Below are 18965 nucleotides of genomic sequence, written 5' to 3'. Positions count from 1 at the left end.
AAAGAATATAGGGATGAAATGAATGTAGGGATGAAATGAATGTAGGGATGAAATGAATGTAGGGATGGAAAGAATGTAGGGATGAAATGAATGTAGAGATGACATGAATGTAGGGATGAAAGGAATGTGGGGATGAAAAAAATGTAGAGGGGAAATGAATGTAGGGTTGAGAAGAATGTAGGGATATAAGGGATGAAGGGATGTAAGGAAAGCAGGAATGTAAAGGATGCAGTGATGTAAGGGATGCGTGGATGTAAGGTGCAAAGATGTAAGGGATGCAGGGATATAAAGGATTCGAGGATACGGTGATTTGGAAGTAATCGCTGCAAAGTCCATGAAAGGAATGAAAAAAATAAACAACTCAAAGGAAAGCCTTGGTCCATAAAAAGTAGGAATAGGATAAACAATAACTGGGAAGGGCGGTCCCCGCAACGCCCATAAAGAGAAATAAAATAATAAATAATTAGGAAGTGTGGATTTGTCCCATAAAGGAGAATAAAATAATTAATAACTTATAAGGGTGGGCTTTAGTCCATAAGGAAGGATAAAATAATAAATAACTATTAAATGTAAGCCGGGGCTCATAAGGAAGGATAAAATAATAAATAAAAGGGGTGGTTCACCGAGGCTTAGAAGAGATATATATAATCATAAATTTTATTCCTCTTTGATGAGTTTGTTAATAAGCGGAAAAAATAAATAAAGTACATTAAATAAACTTCGAAAAGGAATTAGAGGACGATTACTGATTATGCCTTGTTCATACGAATTCGATTTCATCCAGGGGTGTTAGGCACCACGCCGCGCCAATGACGCCCTCTGGATACCGACCTGATATCGTTTTGGAGTGTTAGGAACCCCGAAGTACGGATGGCGTACTCTGTATACGGGCCTGATATCATCTTGGGGTGTCAGGAACCCCGAAGCGCTGATTACTCTTACTGCATACCGATTAGATACCGTATTGGGGTATTAAGGACCCCAAAGTACCAATAGCGCTCTGTATACCTGCCTGATAACATCTTGGGGTGCCAGGGACCCCGAAGCGCTAGCTACTCTATCTGTACACCGATTAGATTCCGACTTGGGGTGTTAAGGACCCCGAAGTACGAATGGCGCTCTTGGTATCATCTTGGGGTGTCAGGGACCCCAAAGCGCTGGTTACTCTATCTGTATACCGGTTAGATACCGTCTTGGGGTGTTAAGGACCCCGAAGTACGAATAGCGCTGTTTGTATACCTGCCTGGTATCATCTTGGGGTATCAGGGACCCCTGAGCACAGGCGATTCTCTTTGCATACCGACATTATGGCATACGGGGTGTTAAGGACCCCGAAGCTGCTAGCGAAATATAAAAACGAAAAACGAACAAATCGTGAAACTCTCTTGTTCGGAATAGTGATGGGTTTGACCGAATCTAGCGAAATATAAGAACGAAAAACAAACAAATCGTGAAACACTCTTGTTCGGAATAGTGATGGGTTTGACCGGATCTAGCGAAATATAAGAACGAAAAACGAACAAATCGTGAAACTCTCTTGTTCGGATAGTGATGGGTTTGACCGGATCTATGGAAACATAAGACCTAGAAAGAGTATAAAACATTGAATGAAGGAAATATAAGAATATGTCTAAACTCATTTCTACTTTCCTGTGACCTGCGTATACTTGAAAGCCGTGAAAAAAATATAGTAGGATACTTACTTGAGTTTGCATACCGACATTATGTCATCCGGGGTATCAGAGACCCCGATATATCGGTAGCGCTCTCTGTATACCGACCTGATATCATCTGGGGTGTCAAGGACCCCGGCGACTATCTCTGCGCGCCGACCTAATATCATGTTGGGGTTTCAGGGACCCCGTTGACTCTCTCTGTGCACCGACCTGATATCATCTTGGGGTGTTAGGGACCCCGGAGCACGGGTGATACTCTATATCTACTGACATTATTGCATCCGGGGTATCAAGGACCCCAAAGCTAAAATGTGCGACCCATAGACTTTCCATAGAAAATTTGAAACCTCTGTAACTTTTGATTTCGACCACTTAGACGCACAAACGAATTTAATAAAATGCAATAAATAGCTGGAGAAAGGAATTAAATTAATTGAAAATTACACTATTTTTTTTGTAAATTATTTTTAATATTAATAGCATTAAAATTAAGATTAACAAATAAAGATAATTTATACAAAGTTGCGAAAGACATAACATATTACTAAGAAAAATTGTATGCTACTATATTACTATGAACTATATTTTTACGTTATTATTTTTCTCAACGTAAATATAAATTGTTTATAAAACTGAAATAAATACACTTTATAATATTTTTAACTTCTCAATATTTATGATTAAAATCTTTTCAATCTCATGTAACTAGGAATAGAAATATCACAAATATAAGGATTAAACTTAAAAATTACAATAAACCTATATTAGTTTACTAAGTTTCTTGCAATCGATAAATATTGAACGTTTAAAAATTTCTCTACATTATATTATGTTAATTATATTACATTTATACTGTAATATGTTAAATCTATATCTATATTATATTTAACAATATTAATGATGTATTTATTTCTACACTCTGTGCTTCATTTTTGCATCGTTATACATTAGTTACAGGAATGATATTCATTGTACTATTACAAAATTGATTTGAAAATTTATTTTTCACCGATAAAGATACTTGTCTCATTATTTTTTAACTCTAATTAAAGCAATCAATTGAACCCTTAACACTATTAATCACAAAAACCATTGCATCAGTTGCATTATTAAACTTTCTCTGAACCCTACCACGGTCGCCACATAGGATCAGTTTCATCAACGCGTTCCACATCAATTTCTTCATCATCTTCAGCTCTGACTTCCGTTTTGATCCTCTTCGCAGCGCGCTGCTCTCTCGAATCTTTCATTTCAGAAACATCAGCCCTATCTATCGTGTCTTTCTTATCAATCATTCCAACTGAGTTGCAAGCAGTCGGAAGATTGAACGCTCCATCGCGAACTGCGCCAGGATAATTAATCGCGTTTTGATTGGTGGATGTTACTCTACTATCTTCCACAGGATTTCCCAGGGGTGGTGTTACCAGGTCGACCGTGAGGTTCAAGTTTGCTAAGATCTGCGTTAATATATTTGTTTTTAGCTGCAAATTAATAAAAATTTATCAATATAATTACATTTGAAATAGAAAAGAAAAAGGAAAAATCATTAGAAAAGCAGTATCTAAGAAAAGAAATATTATCTAAATTATTAAAAATGTCTGAAATGAATACCGTGTATAGGTTGAAGTAAAAGGGTTAAAGGATGCATAGGAAGGCGCGATCGAATCTCGGGTGATTGGTCTCAGTCAGAAGTAACTTTCGCCTCATTGTCTCACGATCGTCGATGAAGAGATAATTACCGATGAATTCGTTTGTCGGCTCTTCTGAAGACCAGCTGCGAGGTGTCTTGCCAACCTTTCCGCACCTTCACCTGGAAGAGCCGAGAGAAATCTGTACGCCTCAGCTGCACAGTGGCCGAAACCGGACAGCCACCGACTTTCAGCCGATACCTCGTCGTTAGTCGCGATCGTACCGGAAGACTGTGATCCTTGAAGCCTTTGTAAATGGCGCACGGTCAGCTCCAGAATGTCCGCTTTCTCCAGTTTACTGATGTCCTCCCCCTCCGTCTGTAACATATAAATCCTCTTTGATTTTCCGTTCACGCGTTCGACATGATTTCAGGTCAGGCGCGAGGAATTCGACGAGAGAAAGGGTGATCCTTTGGGATGTTACTGATAAAAACGTTACATGCTTGTCGAACTCGAGGATCTAGATTATAAAAGTGTTTCAACACCGATAATTGTTGTAAAAAGTTTCATTTAGTGGCAATCAGTGTCTCAAATTTGATACTCATTAAATTATTGGGAAAAGAATAATTACTAAGGATGCCCACACTTAGTTGAACACCATAGATATTAAATAATATTTGAGAATTTTATTTATTATTAAATATACTAAGGTGATCTATAAAATGATTGATAGTTTTCTTAAAAAAGTAAGAAATATAATACAATGCATTTTTTAGCCCTTGGACGGCGGACCATGGAGAGAGTCACAATTTGAATTCTAATTATTGCAATAAAATATAATTTTCTCCCATAACTCGAATAGAATTATAATTTATTGTGTAAGAAATGTATTGTATTATATAGGGATCAATAATAGTATAATTTAAAAAAAAATGGTAAATTTCAAACACAAAATTTTTAAATTTTAAAAGGAAAGATATTTAGGTACTCTCCTTATGACGGCACTTTCTGTACATTAAAATAATGTCATAAGGAAATTATGTACTTTGGCAAAAGCTTACCTGTGGCGCGTTTATTTGCGAATGAGGAATTATGTTTGATAAAAATTCGTGGTGGTCGACGATTCATGACTGATGCGAAATTCGAGGGTAAACGTAAAGTGTAATTATCAACTCGTTTCGAATTTATTATCGATAAACATACCGCATAAACGTGACAAGAAAAATGGCATGGTCAAGCATCGTGAATGAAATCGAAGCTGCAATTTTTTGCTTTCTCATTTATCGCGATTGGATACACCTGTTCGAACCGTGACAAATCTTCCATTCAAACCTTCCGCCTATCAACATCTTTTAAAAGGAATTGTTATTAACATCGATGATGTTGTCAAAGGATTATTTTTCATCGTTACTGAACCGAAGAATTTTGTGAAACAAATAAAATGTAGGGTTGCTAAAATTCATCTAAATTATTACTATTATTATTTGAAATTTAAATGAATGTTAATTTAAAAATTTTTATTTTTGTCATTATATTTTTGTACTGGAAAAATAATAAAAATATTGTTAGGGTTTTCAATTTTATAATTATTCTTTCCTACGATACCTCGTCGAATCGATGATTCTTGATCAAACATTCCTCAGAGGGATAAGAAACCGAGTACTATAGCTTCACACAAATTTTCCCAGACTTTTTCCACACGAAGTAACCGCTGGTAGACAAGTAATGGCACGAAGTATTATCAAAGCGAGCAGCAATCTCACGATCCAGGCAAAAAGGAGAAAATGTATTTGTTTAACGCGATCATACCGACAGAAGAACCGAGACGAATTTGAATTTCAAAGGGGAGCACGTAGGCGTCTGAGCGTGTACAGTTCACGCTTCGTGATTCCATGGAACGATCAAGGAGGAATCTGATTGACCTGGCACCATGGACATTAAATAATGTTGGTTTTCTCGATAACATGGTCTGATTGATAATAAAAATATCCCTTGCAATTTGAGGCATTTTTGATCATTAGATAATGCTAAGAAAATTGACAATTTTTTAATTATCATTTTCTGAATTTTGAATTAATTCTCTAGATATTATTTTAATTATTAATTACTTATTAGAATTAGAGTTAGAATAATAATTACTTAATTGAAATATTTTTTAATTATCGTATCATGGTAATTAAATTATAAAAATATTGATCCTTCAAGAAATGAGAAATTTCTTTAATTAGTTTTGAATATATTAAAAATCTTGTTCAAATAATTAGACTTTTTTAAATTCAATTTCGAATTTTTTTCTTTATATTTATCTTATGATGATAAAGTAGAAAGAAACCTTATTAGTATAAAGGTTGCAGACATCATCCAAAGAGGGCTCAAAATTCACCTGCTACTTTTTCAAAAATAGAGATTCCATTTCTAAACGATTTTCAAATTAATAGTATCATTTACAAAATTTGTTGAAACACTTTGGAAGCAATTTTAAAATTCCAATTAACGTTCTAAAGTTTCAACTCCGAACGGAAATGTTACGTTCACCCTCGTTATCTCATTAAAAATAAAATTCAAAAAGAAAACATCCCGAAGTCAGTCATTACTTTTTGCGTCAGCTCTCGTTTCGAGGATAAACTGATGTAGAACGAATAACAAGAACGCGTTGAAATTTATCTCGATTCCTGATCAAACTCATCTCCTTACTTTCGAACAGCATTATCGGTCAGAAGACATCGGCAATTACGCCACGCACCGGTTGTAATGAGCACGTTAGGGCTACCGCCTTTCATAATTGCACGGTGTTGAACGTTTGACACTCAACCAAGAGAGACGATTCCCACGGTCTAGGAATATATTTAAGCAGCGAATCGATTCCACGGCTAGTTGCAGGCCGAGAATGCGTTTCCTGCTACGAGCAGGACTCGTGAAATTACACCAGGGGAAACGTGGTATCGCAAACGACCCGCGTGCTTGCTTGTAAGCCGAGCAAGAAACCGTGGCTTCCTTTTGCTAAGGTTTCTCCGTTCAACCGGCAGAGAAAAAAGCATAGCACGTGCTCGTTCGAGCAGTGTAAACTTGATTTAACCAACGATGGATCGAGCTAGTAACCTTTACACTGATCCTATTGCTAAAGATTCAGAGAGTGTCTTTATTTTCAACATTGATGCTGTCACACTTGAATTGGAAGATATTGTGTCTTTGATTATATTAGATTTTGTTAGTAAAAAATTGCAAAAGTTTAGAATTAGTATCTATGTTACTAAGTAAGGGGAAATAATTTCTATTTTTCTAGAAAGAAGTTTCAAAAATTTCATGCAACGAAGGGTTGTATAATGTGACAGATTTTGGTAAGAATTCTAGAATTTTTGAAATATTTTTGGAAGCCTAAAACAGTGCAATTAATGCAGGGAATTAGAGTAATTAGGTAGAAACTAAGTTGAGCCTGCTGACCCCCCATCACCAAAATAATTTTCTCTCAAGTTCAATATAAATTATTTTGTGAAAATTGGAAAAAATTGTGTTACAGGAGAATTTTGCTAATGTTAATTAATTCTACAATTACTGTATAAACGTTGATGAATACATACCTCTAATGCATCTATCATTAGACTTTTCAACTCGTCGAGGCATTTGTTTATTCGTGCACGTCGTTTTCTTTCTAACAATGGTTTTGTTATCTAATATAAACAAACAAATTATACCAATCATAAATTAATAAAAAATTATGAAACTGATGTGTAGAACTAAAGAAAACTATACATTAAGTTTCATTTAATTACTCAATCGAAAGAAATAATAGAATTGTTATTAACTTTCTATATTTTATTACTCACTTTTTTATATTGATACGTCCTAGAAACTGGGTGAGGGTATTCGTATGACATCATTGCAGGTGTCGCAATGTCTATTCAGTTTTTCAAAACCTAAACAGTAACAACACAAATCAATTTTAATTAACTTAATAGCACTTTGATAAGATACAATAATTGTATTTAAAAATTAAATTTACTATAGAAATAAATTTTATTTAGAATTATTTGAAGTTTATCAATTTTTTAAAATAACCCATTACCATCTACCTGACACTAAATTCTAATTAATCAACTCTATATTAATTTATAATATTTCTAATTAATTTTAATTAACGTTTCTTCTACCTTTCTATCGTCAAAGTGTCTCCAAACTTGTTAATCATACACGGAAGCAAACAGAACTTCAAGTCACATGTTGTAATAAGTAAAAGAATCCAAAGGGGAAAACTTCATCAACACTTTCCGTGCACGTTGATGTGAGAAACGTGAGTTAAATTGTGACAGCAGAGCATGAAATTCACTGACATTAAACAAGCGAACGCACCGCGTGCAGTCCCTGAACAAACTGACTCTCCGCTGCCATTCAAGCGGCAGCTACCCTCACCAACATCGAACCCTCTGCAGAAGCTACTTCTTCGGCAGAAGGTCGCTCTAAAATGCTTTGATTGTGTTGCACCTACACCTTGAAGCATCACGACGATCTACACTGGTACAAAATGATCCCAAATACCGATCAAAAATATCTAACTTTATTACAGTTTGAAATATTTTAATGAAATTTTAAGAAATTAAACCTACATTATGGTCTTCAAGTTCTACTAAAATTGCAAGAAAAGAAGCTTTAAAATAATAATAAACAATTCTACAAAAAAATTCTATCGCATTCTGAAACATTAATTCAAAAGTCATAAATAATTTTGAGACTATTTAAATGAAAATTAATGATTTCTTGATAATTTTCTAAATAGAAATACCAATCAAAAATATCTAACTTTATTACAGTTTGAAATATTCTAATGAAATTTTAAGAAATTAAACCTACATTATGGTCTTCAAGTTCTACTAAAATTGCAAGAAAAGAAGCTTTAAAATAATAATAAACACTGCTACAAAAAAATTCTATCGCATTCTGAAACATTAATTCAAAAGTCATAAATAATTTTGAGACAATTTAAATGAAAATTAATAATTTCTTGATAATTTTCTAAATAGAAAATGTAACAGCTACTAAATTTTAAAATTTTGTAAAAAAATAATTGGAATCCTCAAAATATTTAAAATGCAATAATTTATTGAAAACCTTGATAATTAAGGCATGCTTCCAATAATGTATGAATTAATATTCCATTATAAAATACAGTGATTTACAGAGAAGTATCAAATTAAACCAGCTAATTAATTAATAACTTATTAACCAAAAGAGTACATATAGAAATTATCTCGAGCAAGTTTTTAACATTTTAATGAACATTCGAAAAGAGGAGCACCGGTGGAAAACTTAAACAGGACATTTTTAAGGTCTCGTTACACGATTTAAAATCATTTAACCTGTCGAAAGATCGTTTGCTGCTCGACTTAAACACCATTAAGGGCCAAACCAGACACGTTTTAAAGGGCTTTTTTAGGGACAATCGTGGTATGAAACTCGACAGGTTGTAATCAGTGAGCTTGTAGTGCCCTTTAAGAATTCTTCTTTCCACAGTTAGGGTCCAGGTTGCAAGCAATTTTTGTCGCTCATTAGCGGAACTCTGAACATTTATAATGTTTTTTATGCATCCTGTAATCAATAATTTACTGTGTTACCATACATACTGACAAAAAATGTTTCCTTCTTCGTTTACTTTAATTATACAATAGTATAAAAATAGAAATTAAATATTTAAAATGAAATTATTGATTTTAATTTGGCAAATTGGATAAAGAAAAATTATTAAATATCAATGATAGATTATTCATTATGAACTGAATGTAAAATAAAAATTCCATCTTTTTTTTTTAAAAGAACTTCCACAGACAAGTGTCCCTAGGAGACGAAATGTAGAGTTAAGAGAGTCGATTCGATTAACAGACGCGCCGAGATTGAACGGAGCCCTTTGTGAAGAACCTGGTCCCTTTATCGTCGAATTTTCGAGCGGGACTCTTCGAGCCACGATAAACCGGCAGACGAATCCCTCCATTAACATTATCTCTTGTCAACCGACCAGATACAGCCACGTGAGCTACGCAGATGTAGCTCTCTGCTTGAAATTGTTAGAACGATCCGCTCCGAACAGCTCGAGAGAGTGCTAAGTAGAAGATAAAAGCGTGTTCGCGAGTCGACGGCTTCTTTGAAACTCGTGGAAATGTGGGAAGCAACGATAGTTTCAAATATTTTCCTTATTTTCTGTTTCCGCGATATTTTAATTTTTGTAATAAAAATAATCTATATGCAATATGCAGTTCTACTGAAGGAAAAAGTGCATAATATGAATTTCTCGTATGCATCTAAAATAAGTGATTTATTGCTATTATAAGGAAAAATGAATATTCTTATTTCATTAGACCTCGTTTTATCTCTAACCAAATTCTAGAAAAAGAATATTACTGAAGGAAAAAGTGCAACGAAGAAAAAGTGCATAATATGCATTTCTCATATGCATCGAAAATGCATCATTCATTACCTTTATAAGGAAAAATGGATATTCTTATTTCATTAAACCTCGTTTTATCTCTAACCAAATTGTAGAAAAAGAATATTACTGAAGGAAAAAGTGCATCGAAGAAAACTGCATAATATGCATTTCTCATATGCATCGAAAATGCATCATTCATTACCTTTATAAGGAAAAATGGATATTCTTATTTCATTAAACCTCGTTTTATCTCTAACCAAATTGTAGAAAAAGAATATTACTGAAAGAAAAAGTGCATCGAAGAAAACTGCATAATATGCATTTCTCATATGCATCGAAAATGCATCATTCATTACCTTTATAAGGAAAAATGGATATTCTTATTTCATTAGACCTCGTTTTATCTCTAACCAAATTCTAGAAAAAGAATATTACTGAAGGAAAAAGTGCTACGAAGAAAAAGTGCATAATATGCATTTCTCACATGCATCCAAGATGCATCGTTATCCTTGTAAGAAAAATTGAATCTTATTATCCTATTTCACTTCGCTTTATCCCTGACCAAATTTTAAAGAAGAAATATATCGTTCCACTAGAACAAAGTGCAAATGCATTTGTTGAATGCATCGTTGCACTTGTAGAAAAATACTTTTGTATGCTCCTGTAAAATACTTATATCAGGCACGTACAATTATCCTCTGATTTAATTATATTTTCCTATCAGAACAACTAAAACATTCTTAGCAGTCGAAACCGGAAACAGTTAATAAGAATGTATAGGTATCAATATTATCAATATCGAGAATTGAAATGGTGTGTCCTTTTCTATCAATTAAAATGAATACGTCGATTCTTATTCGGTCTCACAGTACTCGACTGGCTTTTCGCGGTACCAGAGGAATTACCAGGAAGGAAAACAATAATCAATGATGTCACCGTCGGGTAGAAAGCGGCATGGTATCGTGATAGTTTATCGTTTGTGCCAGCACGCAAGACTGTTATCACTAGAATGAAACGTAGAGGCCGCGGTTGGAGCGTGCGAATGTTTACGACTCGTGTCCGATCTTTGATACCGTCAATGGAGCCGAGAGACACGTTCGTCAGCCAACTTTTATTAAATGACATTGCGCACTCGTATTCTATTGATAAGCACACGTTCGTCTCGCGTGATCGAGCAACAAATTGCAAAGGGACTTGGCTTTCAATGATTCTGGATCATTTGAAAAAATCTGACACGATTTGTATTAAAAATATTAATAAACCATTTCTATAGCCATTTTAATTAAAGTCTAAGCTTCAATTTCATGTGCCACAAGTCCTATTCTGTGATACTTTTCCGGCATGAAATTACGTCAGACTTTCTATACTTTGAAATCCTTGCATTGTTCGTTGCGATCCACAACCTATCATCTTGTATTAGCAATATTCTAGATACGTATATATCATTATTTTCGTCATATTTTAAGCTTTAAATTGATATATTACAAGTACTATTCCGTGATACTTTTCTGTCATCAAATTGCATTAAACTTTCTATGTTTCGAAATCAACCACCTGATACACGATAAAAAGTATACGAACGTTTAAATACTTTTTACATTAATTCGAAGCATCAGTATCGCAATCGCTTAGAAAAATTTCTTTTTACCCTGTAAATCATTAGAATGCATCGAATGTAACTTTTTCACGATTTACGTAATCCTAGTTACGTCGTGTGCAATTTTAATTTGAAATAAATGATCCTGTTAATTTTGCTCGCTCCGGTGAGTGGAGTTATGCGCGGACCTTTGCATTTCGTAATCACCACCGAAGGTGTCAACGTCATCGGTAAAGAATGAACGTTGGCACGTGTGCAAATAAGTTAATCCAATTAACTCGATACCCTCCTCGTGGAACACGTTAATAAACACGAGAAAAGAATGAAAGATAAATATAAAATATTTCAAGTACATAAAGTATTCAAATTTTTGGAGATAAATGGTAATCACAAAATTTAAAAAGAATTTTAAGAATTCTAACTATGCAAACTCGAAAATTTTCCAAATGATTGAAAATTGAAATTTTATTTAAGATATTCACAAGGAGACAATTTGAGAAAATGGTACCCAAGATGAGGTGCCATTTTCTATAAACAATTACCCATGGTGTAGCCATTGTTAATTACACAAGATTGCAAATAAAGAAGTCTCCCTGGATTGGATCGAAATCATGCAGTGTAATTTGACAAACAAGATTTCTTTTCGGTCCTTTTGAAAGTTCACTACCCGTGGTACAAAATGGGTGCAAAAATCGGTGCTCGTTTCCTTTCTCCCTGGCCTCTCGAACGATTTTACGAGCGAAGTCTCGCTCGCGTGCACGTAAAAAGAGGCAGCCGTGTTTCCTTCGTTTCTTTTTTCATGTTTTATTGCAGCTGATTGCGGGGCCAAGACCCCGTGCAAGATTTTATAATACGCGAATCCGGATGCCCTTTCCACCTCCCGAGGGAAAACCAGGCGTTGGTAAATACCCCTTAGAAGCGACCACGTGAAATTGCGTCCAACAGAAAAGGGACATATCCCGGCTAAATTACATCATTCGAGGATAGTATTGTTCGCGGTGGAGAAAGTATGCCAGCAAGAAATTGGTTGACAATAATTTTCTGCCGTCTGGCTCGATGGTATGCCTTCAAAATGCTAAAGGTGTGTCGAATCGTACGAAAAAAGTAAGAAGATATCCGAGGCATTCTAAGGGTACCTTATTCTTTATTTGAAATTAAATAAATGAAATTTGTTCGGTGTGAAAAATGAATTGCAACATGCAAAAGTATGCCTTCCCTATGAAAGAAAATAGAAAATTCTAATAGTCAAGAATTATTATAAATTAAAATTCTAATTTTCAAGATAGGGCGACGTATACAATTATTAACCCTTTTCCTGAAAAAGTAAGTAATATAATATAAAATACAAAATTAAATTAAAACTGGCTCTCTCCAAGGTCCGCCGTTTTGAGGCTCTCTCCATGGTCCGTCATCCGAGGATCAAAATATGTACTATATTAATTTCCTACTTTTTTAGGATAAGGGCACCTGTATACGTTAATTCAGGAAAAATTAATATAATTTTCGCGAAATGCCATAAACAATAATTTCCATCTTTCAATTCCCTCAAAAACTGTAAGAAACCTGAATTGAAATACTGGAAAAGAATGCCTTCGCGAGCGGAATGAAGCGTCTTCGCGACACCATAGCCAGTAGCAATTAATTTCCAGGGTCTCAGGAGGAAGGTCCAAAGAAGAGGCATCAATCATTCCTTCGCGGCGGAGACTGGTAGGAGAAGAGAGAGAGAGAGCAAGCTAGTTCAGTGAAGAAAAGAAAAGAAAAGGAAAAAAAAAGAAGCGCGGTTTGCGATCGCGGCTCGGCTCAGGGCCTGGACGTGTGCTAGTCGCGTGTGAGGCTCGCGCCTATCGTCGTCTCTGTCGTGAGCACGGGCCCCGAATGGCTGCCCTGTGGCCGGGGCCCGACCTGTCGTTCTCTGTTCCCCTTTCCTCTTCGCCGCGTCTCGCAAGCGCGGCGATCCTCGTCGGACCTCGTGCCGGTTGAGGGGTCCGTCTGGGACATAAGGCCTTGCCTCGTTCTCACGGTAGCCTCCGATAGGGCCCCCCCTGCCCCTCCGCTACCCTATCCGTCGCACTCGTTGCTTCTTCAGCCGACTGTGAACCGATTCTTCCTCTTTTCTTTTGGGACGCGCGATCCGCTCGCGTGTAAGGAAGCGCGTGCGTACCGTGGCAAGCACGCGTCTTCCTCTGCTGCGATTTACCGGTCACTCTCAACCTTCTCCGCTTCGTGCGGTGACTTGATTTTCAGGGGGATCGAAAAGAATTCGTTTCAACAGAATTTCTTATATTTTTCGATAAATTAAAGAGTAACTTTACAACGCTACCCGTAAAATGTATCATGTTAAAATTGAATTTTCAACTTTCCCAAAACCTGTCATTAAATGTTAATTTTAATAATTTTCTTAAAATAACATCGATACGTGTGAAAATTCTTGATATTCATGGTCACCCCTGTCATTTACCGGACACCGTACGTGTAATAAACTGAAGGTGTAAATGCATGCATAAATGTATAAAAGGTGTCACGTAAGACGTGGTGAAATGGAGATACGCGGGGGAAAGCTACCATAACGTTTTCTTCTTTTTTTATTTTTTTAACGAACCGTCAGAGTGAGAACATTTTCGTGTGTTCGTGTTAAGGTTGTAGTCTGCCAATATGTTATGGCTTAATTGGTCGGTTTCGTTTCGTAGATAAGTGGCTGAATCGAAAAGTGGCAATTATGTCGGTCGGTTTACATGGTGAAAAGCGTTTTCTGTAATGTAGCTCGTTTTTAAACGCTTCTCCTTTACGGTTCACAATCGATCACCGAGCAACTGTAACGGGAACTGCATCACATCTGCCTGTTTCTTTGGACAGATTCGTTCCACAGTGGTATAAGAGAGAATAAATGCTGCGTATTCAGTTTTAATTAATTATTTGATGTTTGGCGATGACTTTTAAATGGATCTTGGAGATTTATATAGAAATTTCTTGGTAGCTTGTTAAAATTTATATAACATATTATGGAAGATAATAAATAATAATATCGGCAGATAATTTTGCTACAGATTTTACTAATACTTTTCCATGGAGCTCCATTTAACAAAAAAGTGCGTATGCACTTTGGTGCATTAGGTGCATCACTGCACTTAGAAAAATGCATCTTGTGCCATTAAACTTCGTTTTATATTTAATTAAATTTTATATATGATCAATTACAATCCTCATTTCCCCAAAAGGCAGATGCAGTTCTATTAAAAGAAAAAGTGCATAATATGCATTTCTTAAGTGCATCATTGCACTTATAGAAAAGATGAATCTTCTTATATCGTTTAACTTCTCTCTATTTTTAATCAAATTCTACAGAATAAATGCAATTTTATTAAAAATAAGAGCGTAATGCATTTCTTGGATGCATAGAAGAAAAAGTGCATATGCATTTCTCAAGTGCATCGTTGCACTCATCGACAAATAAATTTTCTTATACTATTCAACTCTGTTCTGTTTGGAACCAAATTCTAGGTATAAATTCAACTTAACATTTGGACAATTTTATCCCAATAAGGAAACATCAGTTGGTAAATAAATGTTTTATCCTTGAATGGCGTGAACGATTGTAAATTCAAGGATTTAAGTATTGAAAACGCTTCCGTGAACAGTCGTTCGAAATTGCAAGCCAGGCATCAAAGGAGTGCATATTCTCACGCGAAATTTCAATTTCCGGTCCGGCAAGTCGCGAAAAGGACGACCTGGTCACGGACGAAGGCGTGCAATTGAATGCCGTATTCCTTTTCATCCGTGTGCCAATGAATGAAGGAGAATTTCGTGCTCTTATTCGCCGTTTGTCAGTGATACCGGCTTGGGTCCTTCAAACACGTCATTGAAACAAGAATTATTGTAAATCGAAATTGCCACCGCCAGTATGCAAAGAGAAAATATCGTGTAAAGTCTCATTAAACCGAAACCCGTATCTGTTGTTTATATTTTCTGGTTTAGTATCTTGTTCCCTTTCGAGATAATGATTAAAGGATCTCGTTAACGTTCTCATCGTACAACCTTGATTGTATTAATGAAGATGTTGTATTCAGCAAGAAGACGTTAATTATTGAGTGGGTCTTGTTAACGTCTCGCTTGTACATATTTCTTTCTTTATTATATCGATAAAGATAATACCTTAATTATATTCAATTTCTTGTTTAATAAAAATTAATTTTAAATTCAAAGAAACTGTACAAGTATTTATATTACAAATTTTTCCATTTAAAAGATAATTCATTCGCAAAAATAAATTCAGTTTAAAATGACCTGAAACCTGACAGTATTTCTCAGCAAAAAAATAAAAAAAATAAGAAAAGAAACAAATGACCTAAATGATAAAATTAAAAAAAATGAACCTGTCCAACCCTAATTACACCTGCCAGTGTTCATGAAAAGAGGAGCTATCAAACTGCGTCAATCAGTAACACAGGGTTATCGCAATCATGCGAACCGACATTTATTTAAAATATATTCCCTTCCGCGTACACCTCTTCCTGTTTACCCGTCTCTCGTCCATTCATAAGAATAAAATTATCGTGAATCACTAAGGGTGGTAGCGAACGAATTGGCAGAGGGAGGGTCGGCCACTTTGTACGACCGATTCATGAATGAAACGCGCGCGTACGCACGAAAGCAGAAGGGAAAAAAGGGAGCGAATTAACCAGGATATAAGCCAAATCGAATCTCATTGTTGTTTCATAAATATTAATGAACGTACGAGTCCACGTGTTACCATATCGTGGGAATTTCGAAACGGAAAGTCGGTTACAGGTGGTCTCTTCGAAAAATCACACCATATATGGATTTATTATTAATTACCATGAATGTACTTATACGGCGATATGTACAGAGGCTGAGAAAATTGATCAGCTCGTTTTCACCAGACTTGTTAATTAATCCGCTCCAATTAACCGAACACAATCGCGACGCGTCTCTCTGGCAGGCATCAATGATCCTATTTGGCAGTGGAAAGGAACGATTATCCGAATCAGAAACCACTAATTTATTGAACGAATCAGCCTGGATGGAGGGGAAGAAAGCGGGGTAATTTCAATGATTACCACGGTCAATTTCGCGACTTTCACCTTTTGATCGTTACGCTTCTTAACAGAGATCTATGGCGATCGTGTACGTTAGCCGTCGGTCAGAAAATAAATTTCAGCTTCGGTTTATCGTTTGTGGTCGCTGGGGAGTAATGCTACCGAGATCCTTGACCGTTCCGAGGAGATCCATGATTTCCGTCAAAGTACCGACCACGAACGGGCAGGTGCACGTTGCTAAAGGATCATACATCAACTTCTGCGATACCCTCGCGCGCATCCGGTACACATTCGAGCTCGTAACTTATTCGCGAGACTCGTTTCGTGAAGATACTTTTCGAAAAATTTTGTTTGCGTACTTCGCGATACAAGGGGAGGAGGAATTCTCGAAATTTTAACATTTAAATGCATAGTGTCTCAAAAACGAAACACTGTCTTTAACTCCTAATTAAAGTATTAACCGTAGTGAAAGTTTTACTTTTACCTGTATGCCATATTACCTTGGTCCATTCAAACGAAGTATGAAAAAAAAAAAAACAAAAAAAAAACAGTAAATCCGCGCGCTTTTCAATATGATATTTAGATTGACGAATTGTTTTGGCGCGTCCAAAGAAGTTCGTGAAAGTTAGGAGTGACAATAAAATTAAATATTTTGGAGATTTATTCTTGCTAAAAAGATATTTTATAGGTGAGTAACTGTTATGCTGACAAGCAGTTTTTTACTAAAATACGTTGGTATTGCACTGGTTTTTTACTTTTAAATTAAAACCTACATACTAATTATTTTTTTTACTATTTATATACATATAATTGATTGTTTTCGGTCAAAATTAAAAAATCATGCATTTAAGGGTTAATTCTGATAAATTAGATAATCAAGGGTATGTACGATGGCAATTTTTTGATTTCAAAAGTTGGAAAATTTGCATATAGCTGTGTTTCTCAATTATCAGACTAGATTACGCCTGCCGCGCTTTTATTTGCAGATTTTCCGACGCACCGCGTAATAAGGCAGGTAATTACGTTTAATTGCATGATTTTGCGAGGTTCATCGGCGTGCGCGTAATTATAAGAAGATCACTGTCCTCGCGTGGCTTACACGCTTCGTTTCTTATCCTTTTGCACGCGTTGCACGCCTGAGACACGCGAATATGTCGTGCTGGCACGCGAATGTATACGCATTGCAATTGGATGAAAATTTCTTTTCAATTTCTTTTTGTTAATTCGTATGAATTATTAAACAAATCCTATTTTCGATAAATAACAGAAAGAAAAGAAAATATGTTATTTTCGTAATCCAGAAATTTTTCAAAAAATTATTAATTTTCATTTATCTCTAGAGTCGAAGAAATCATCTTAATTTAATAATTAATTTTTAAATTCATCATTTAAATTGTACTCACATATTATGGGACAGCCTGTATATAAACAACTGGTATCTGCTTGTAGCGAGGCGATGCAATCAACGGCGGAAAGTAACTAATTAACGTGCGACGCGTATAAAAGTAACCGAACGACATTAGGAGCACGTAGGAGAGAAGGTTGTCGAGCAAGACAAGCTCCCATTTTCCCGGTGGCCGATCAGGAAGCCGATTGGAGCGTGGGCGTCGTCGAGCCACTCGAGCCGACGAAGAAGCGTCGGGGCGTCGGGACGGAGGTACACGGAGCAGTTAAGGACGCCCTGGTGACCGCGGGAGCGGAACACCGTCAGCTTCCTGAAACGCTTCAGCGCGGACGGCCGCTTCGTTCCCACGAGCTGATGATCCCCGGCCTCCCGCTACACGCGCCGACAGACTCTTGCTGATGGACGCGGATAGCGATGGGAATGATTTTCGACACACTTTATAATTGTATCTTTCAAATTTTGAAATATAAATTTCTAAAGCTACAGTATTTCTAAGTTTCTAAATTTTCGAGTTTCCAAGTTTCCAAAGTTCCAAATTTCCAAATTTCCAAGTTTCTATAATAAATTCTAAATTTCCAAAGCCCCAAATCTCCAAGTTTCTAAATTTCTAAATTTCTAAATTTCCATGTTTCCAAATCTCCAAGCTTCTAAATTCTAAATTTCCAAAGCTCCAACTCTCCAAATTTCTAAATTTCCAAATTTCCAAATTTCTAAATTTCTAAATCTCCTAATTGCTAAATTCTAAATTTCCAAAGCTTCATTATTCCAAATTTGAAAATTGAAAAGTTAAAAAACCTTGGAATTTCTATATTTCTAAATTTCCAACTTCGCAAGCATCCGAGTTTTCAAATTTGCAATTTCCAACCCAGATGCCCATGAACTATTCAGCGGTCACTCGATCTGCCCATCACTGACACAATTGTTTGAAAATGATAAACTACGATCATTCCCATCGCTACATGCAAATATGACGAAGAAGAAGGACAGAGAATCAACAGAACCAATAAGACAGAAAAAGATAGGTGCTTTTCTAATCGTCGCCTCGTCTGAAGAAACTCTTTCACGATCGCTTGATTCTACTAGCTCTTACCTGGTCTCTGATGGTGCTGATTTACGAGCGGTCCGAAGCGTGGCCGACACGTGGAAGACTTTTCTCTGATCGCTCGATTCTAGCCTGGAGACGTTTGACC

At 35.9% G+C, this 18965-nt stretch overlaps 1 protein-coding gene across 3 annotated transcripts; it reads right to left on the bottom strand.

The window, feature by feature from the left end:
• Positions 1 to 2462: 2462 nt before the first annotated feature.
• LOC117604392 (enhancer of split mbeta protein) lies at positions 2463 to 18623 on the bottom strand. 3 transcript variants are annotated; one of them, XM_034324386.2, is made up of 5 exons: positions 17774 to 18623; positions 7129 to 7218; positions 6883 to 6972; positions 3416 to 3682; positions 2464 to 3157 (listed from the first exon to the last, which is right to left on the bottom strand). In XM_034324386.2, exons 2-5 carry the CDS (start codon positions 7180 to 7182, stop codon positions 2804 to 2806), a joined length of 765 nt encoding a protein of 254 aa, XP_034180277.2. In that variant the 5' UTR covers positions 7183 to 7218; positions 17774 to 18623; the 3' UTR covers positions 2464 to 2803. The 3 variants fall into 3 exon arrangements, with proteins under 3 accessions (XP_076545162.1, XP_034180277.2, XP_034180275.2); XM_034324384.2 differs by lacking the exon at positions 17774 to 18623 and adding an exon at positions 7453 to 7807; XM_076689047.1 differs by lacking the exon at positions 17774 to 18623 and having other exon boundaries at positions 2463 to 3157; positions 7129 to 7182.
• Positions 18624 to 18965: the final 342 nt, after the last annotated feature.

This window comes from Osmia lignaria, chromosome 7 (genome assembly GCF_051020975.1).
Source record: "Osmia lignaria lignaria isolate PbOS001 chromosome 7, iyOsmLign1, whole genome shotgun sequence".
In the NCBI taxonomy this organism is placed as follows: Eukaryota; Metazoa; Arthropoda; class Insecta; order Hymenoptera; family Megachilidae; genus Osmia; species Osmia lignaria.
The sequence above is the reverse complement of the archived record's forward strand: the minus strand, read 5'-3'. Positions and strand labels throughout refer to the sequence as shown.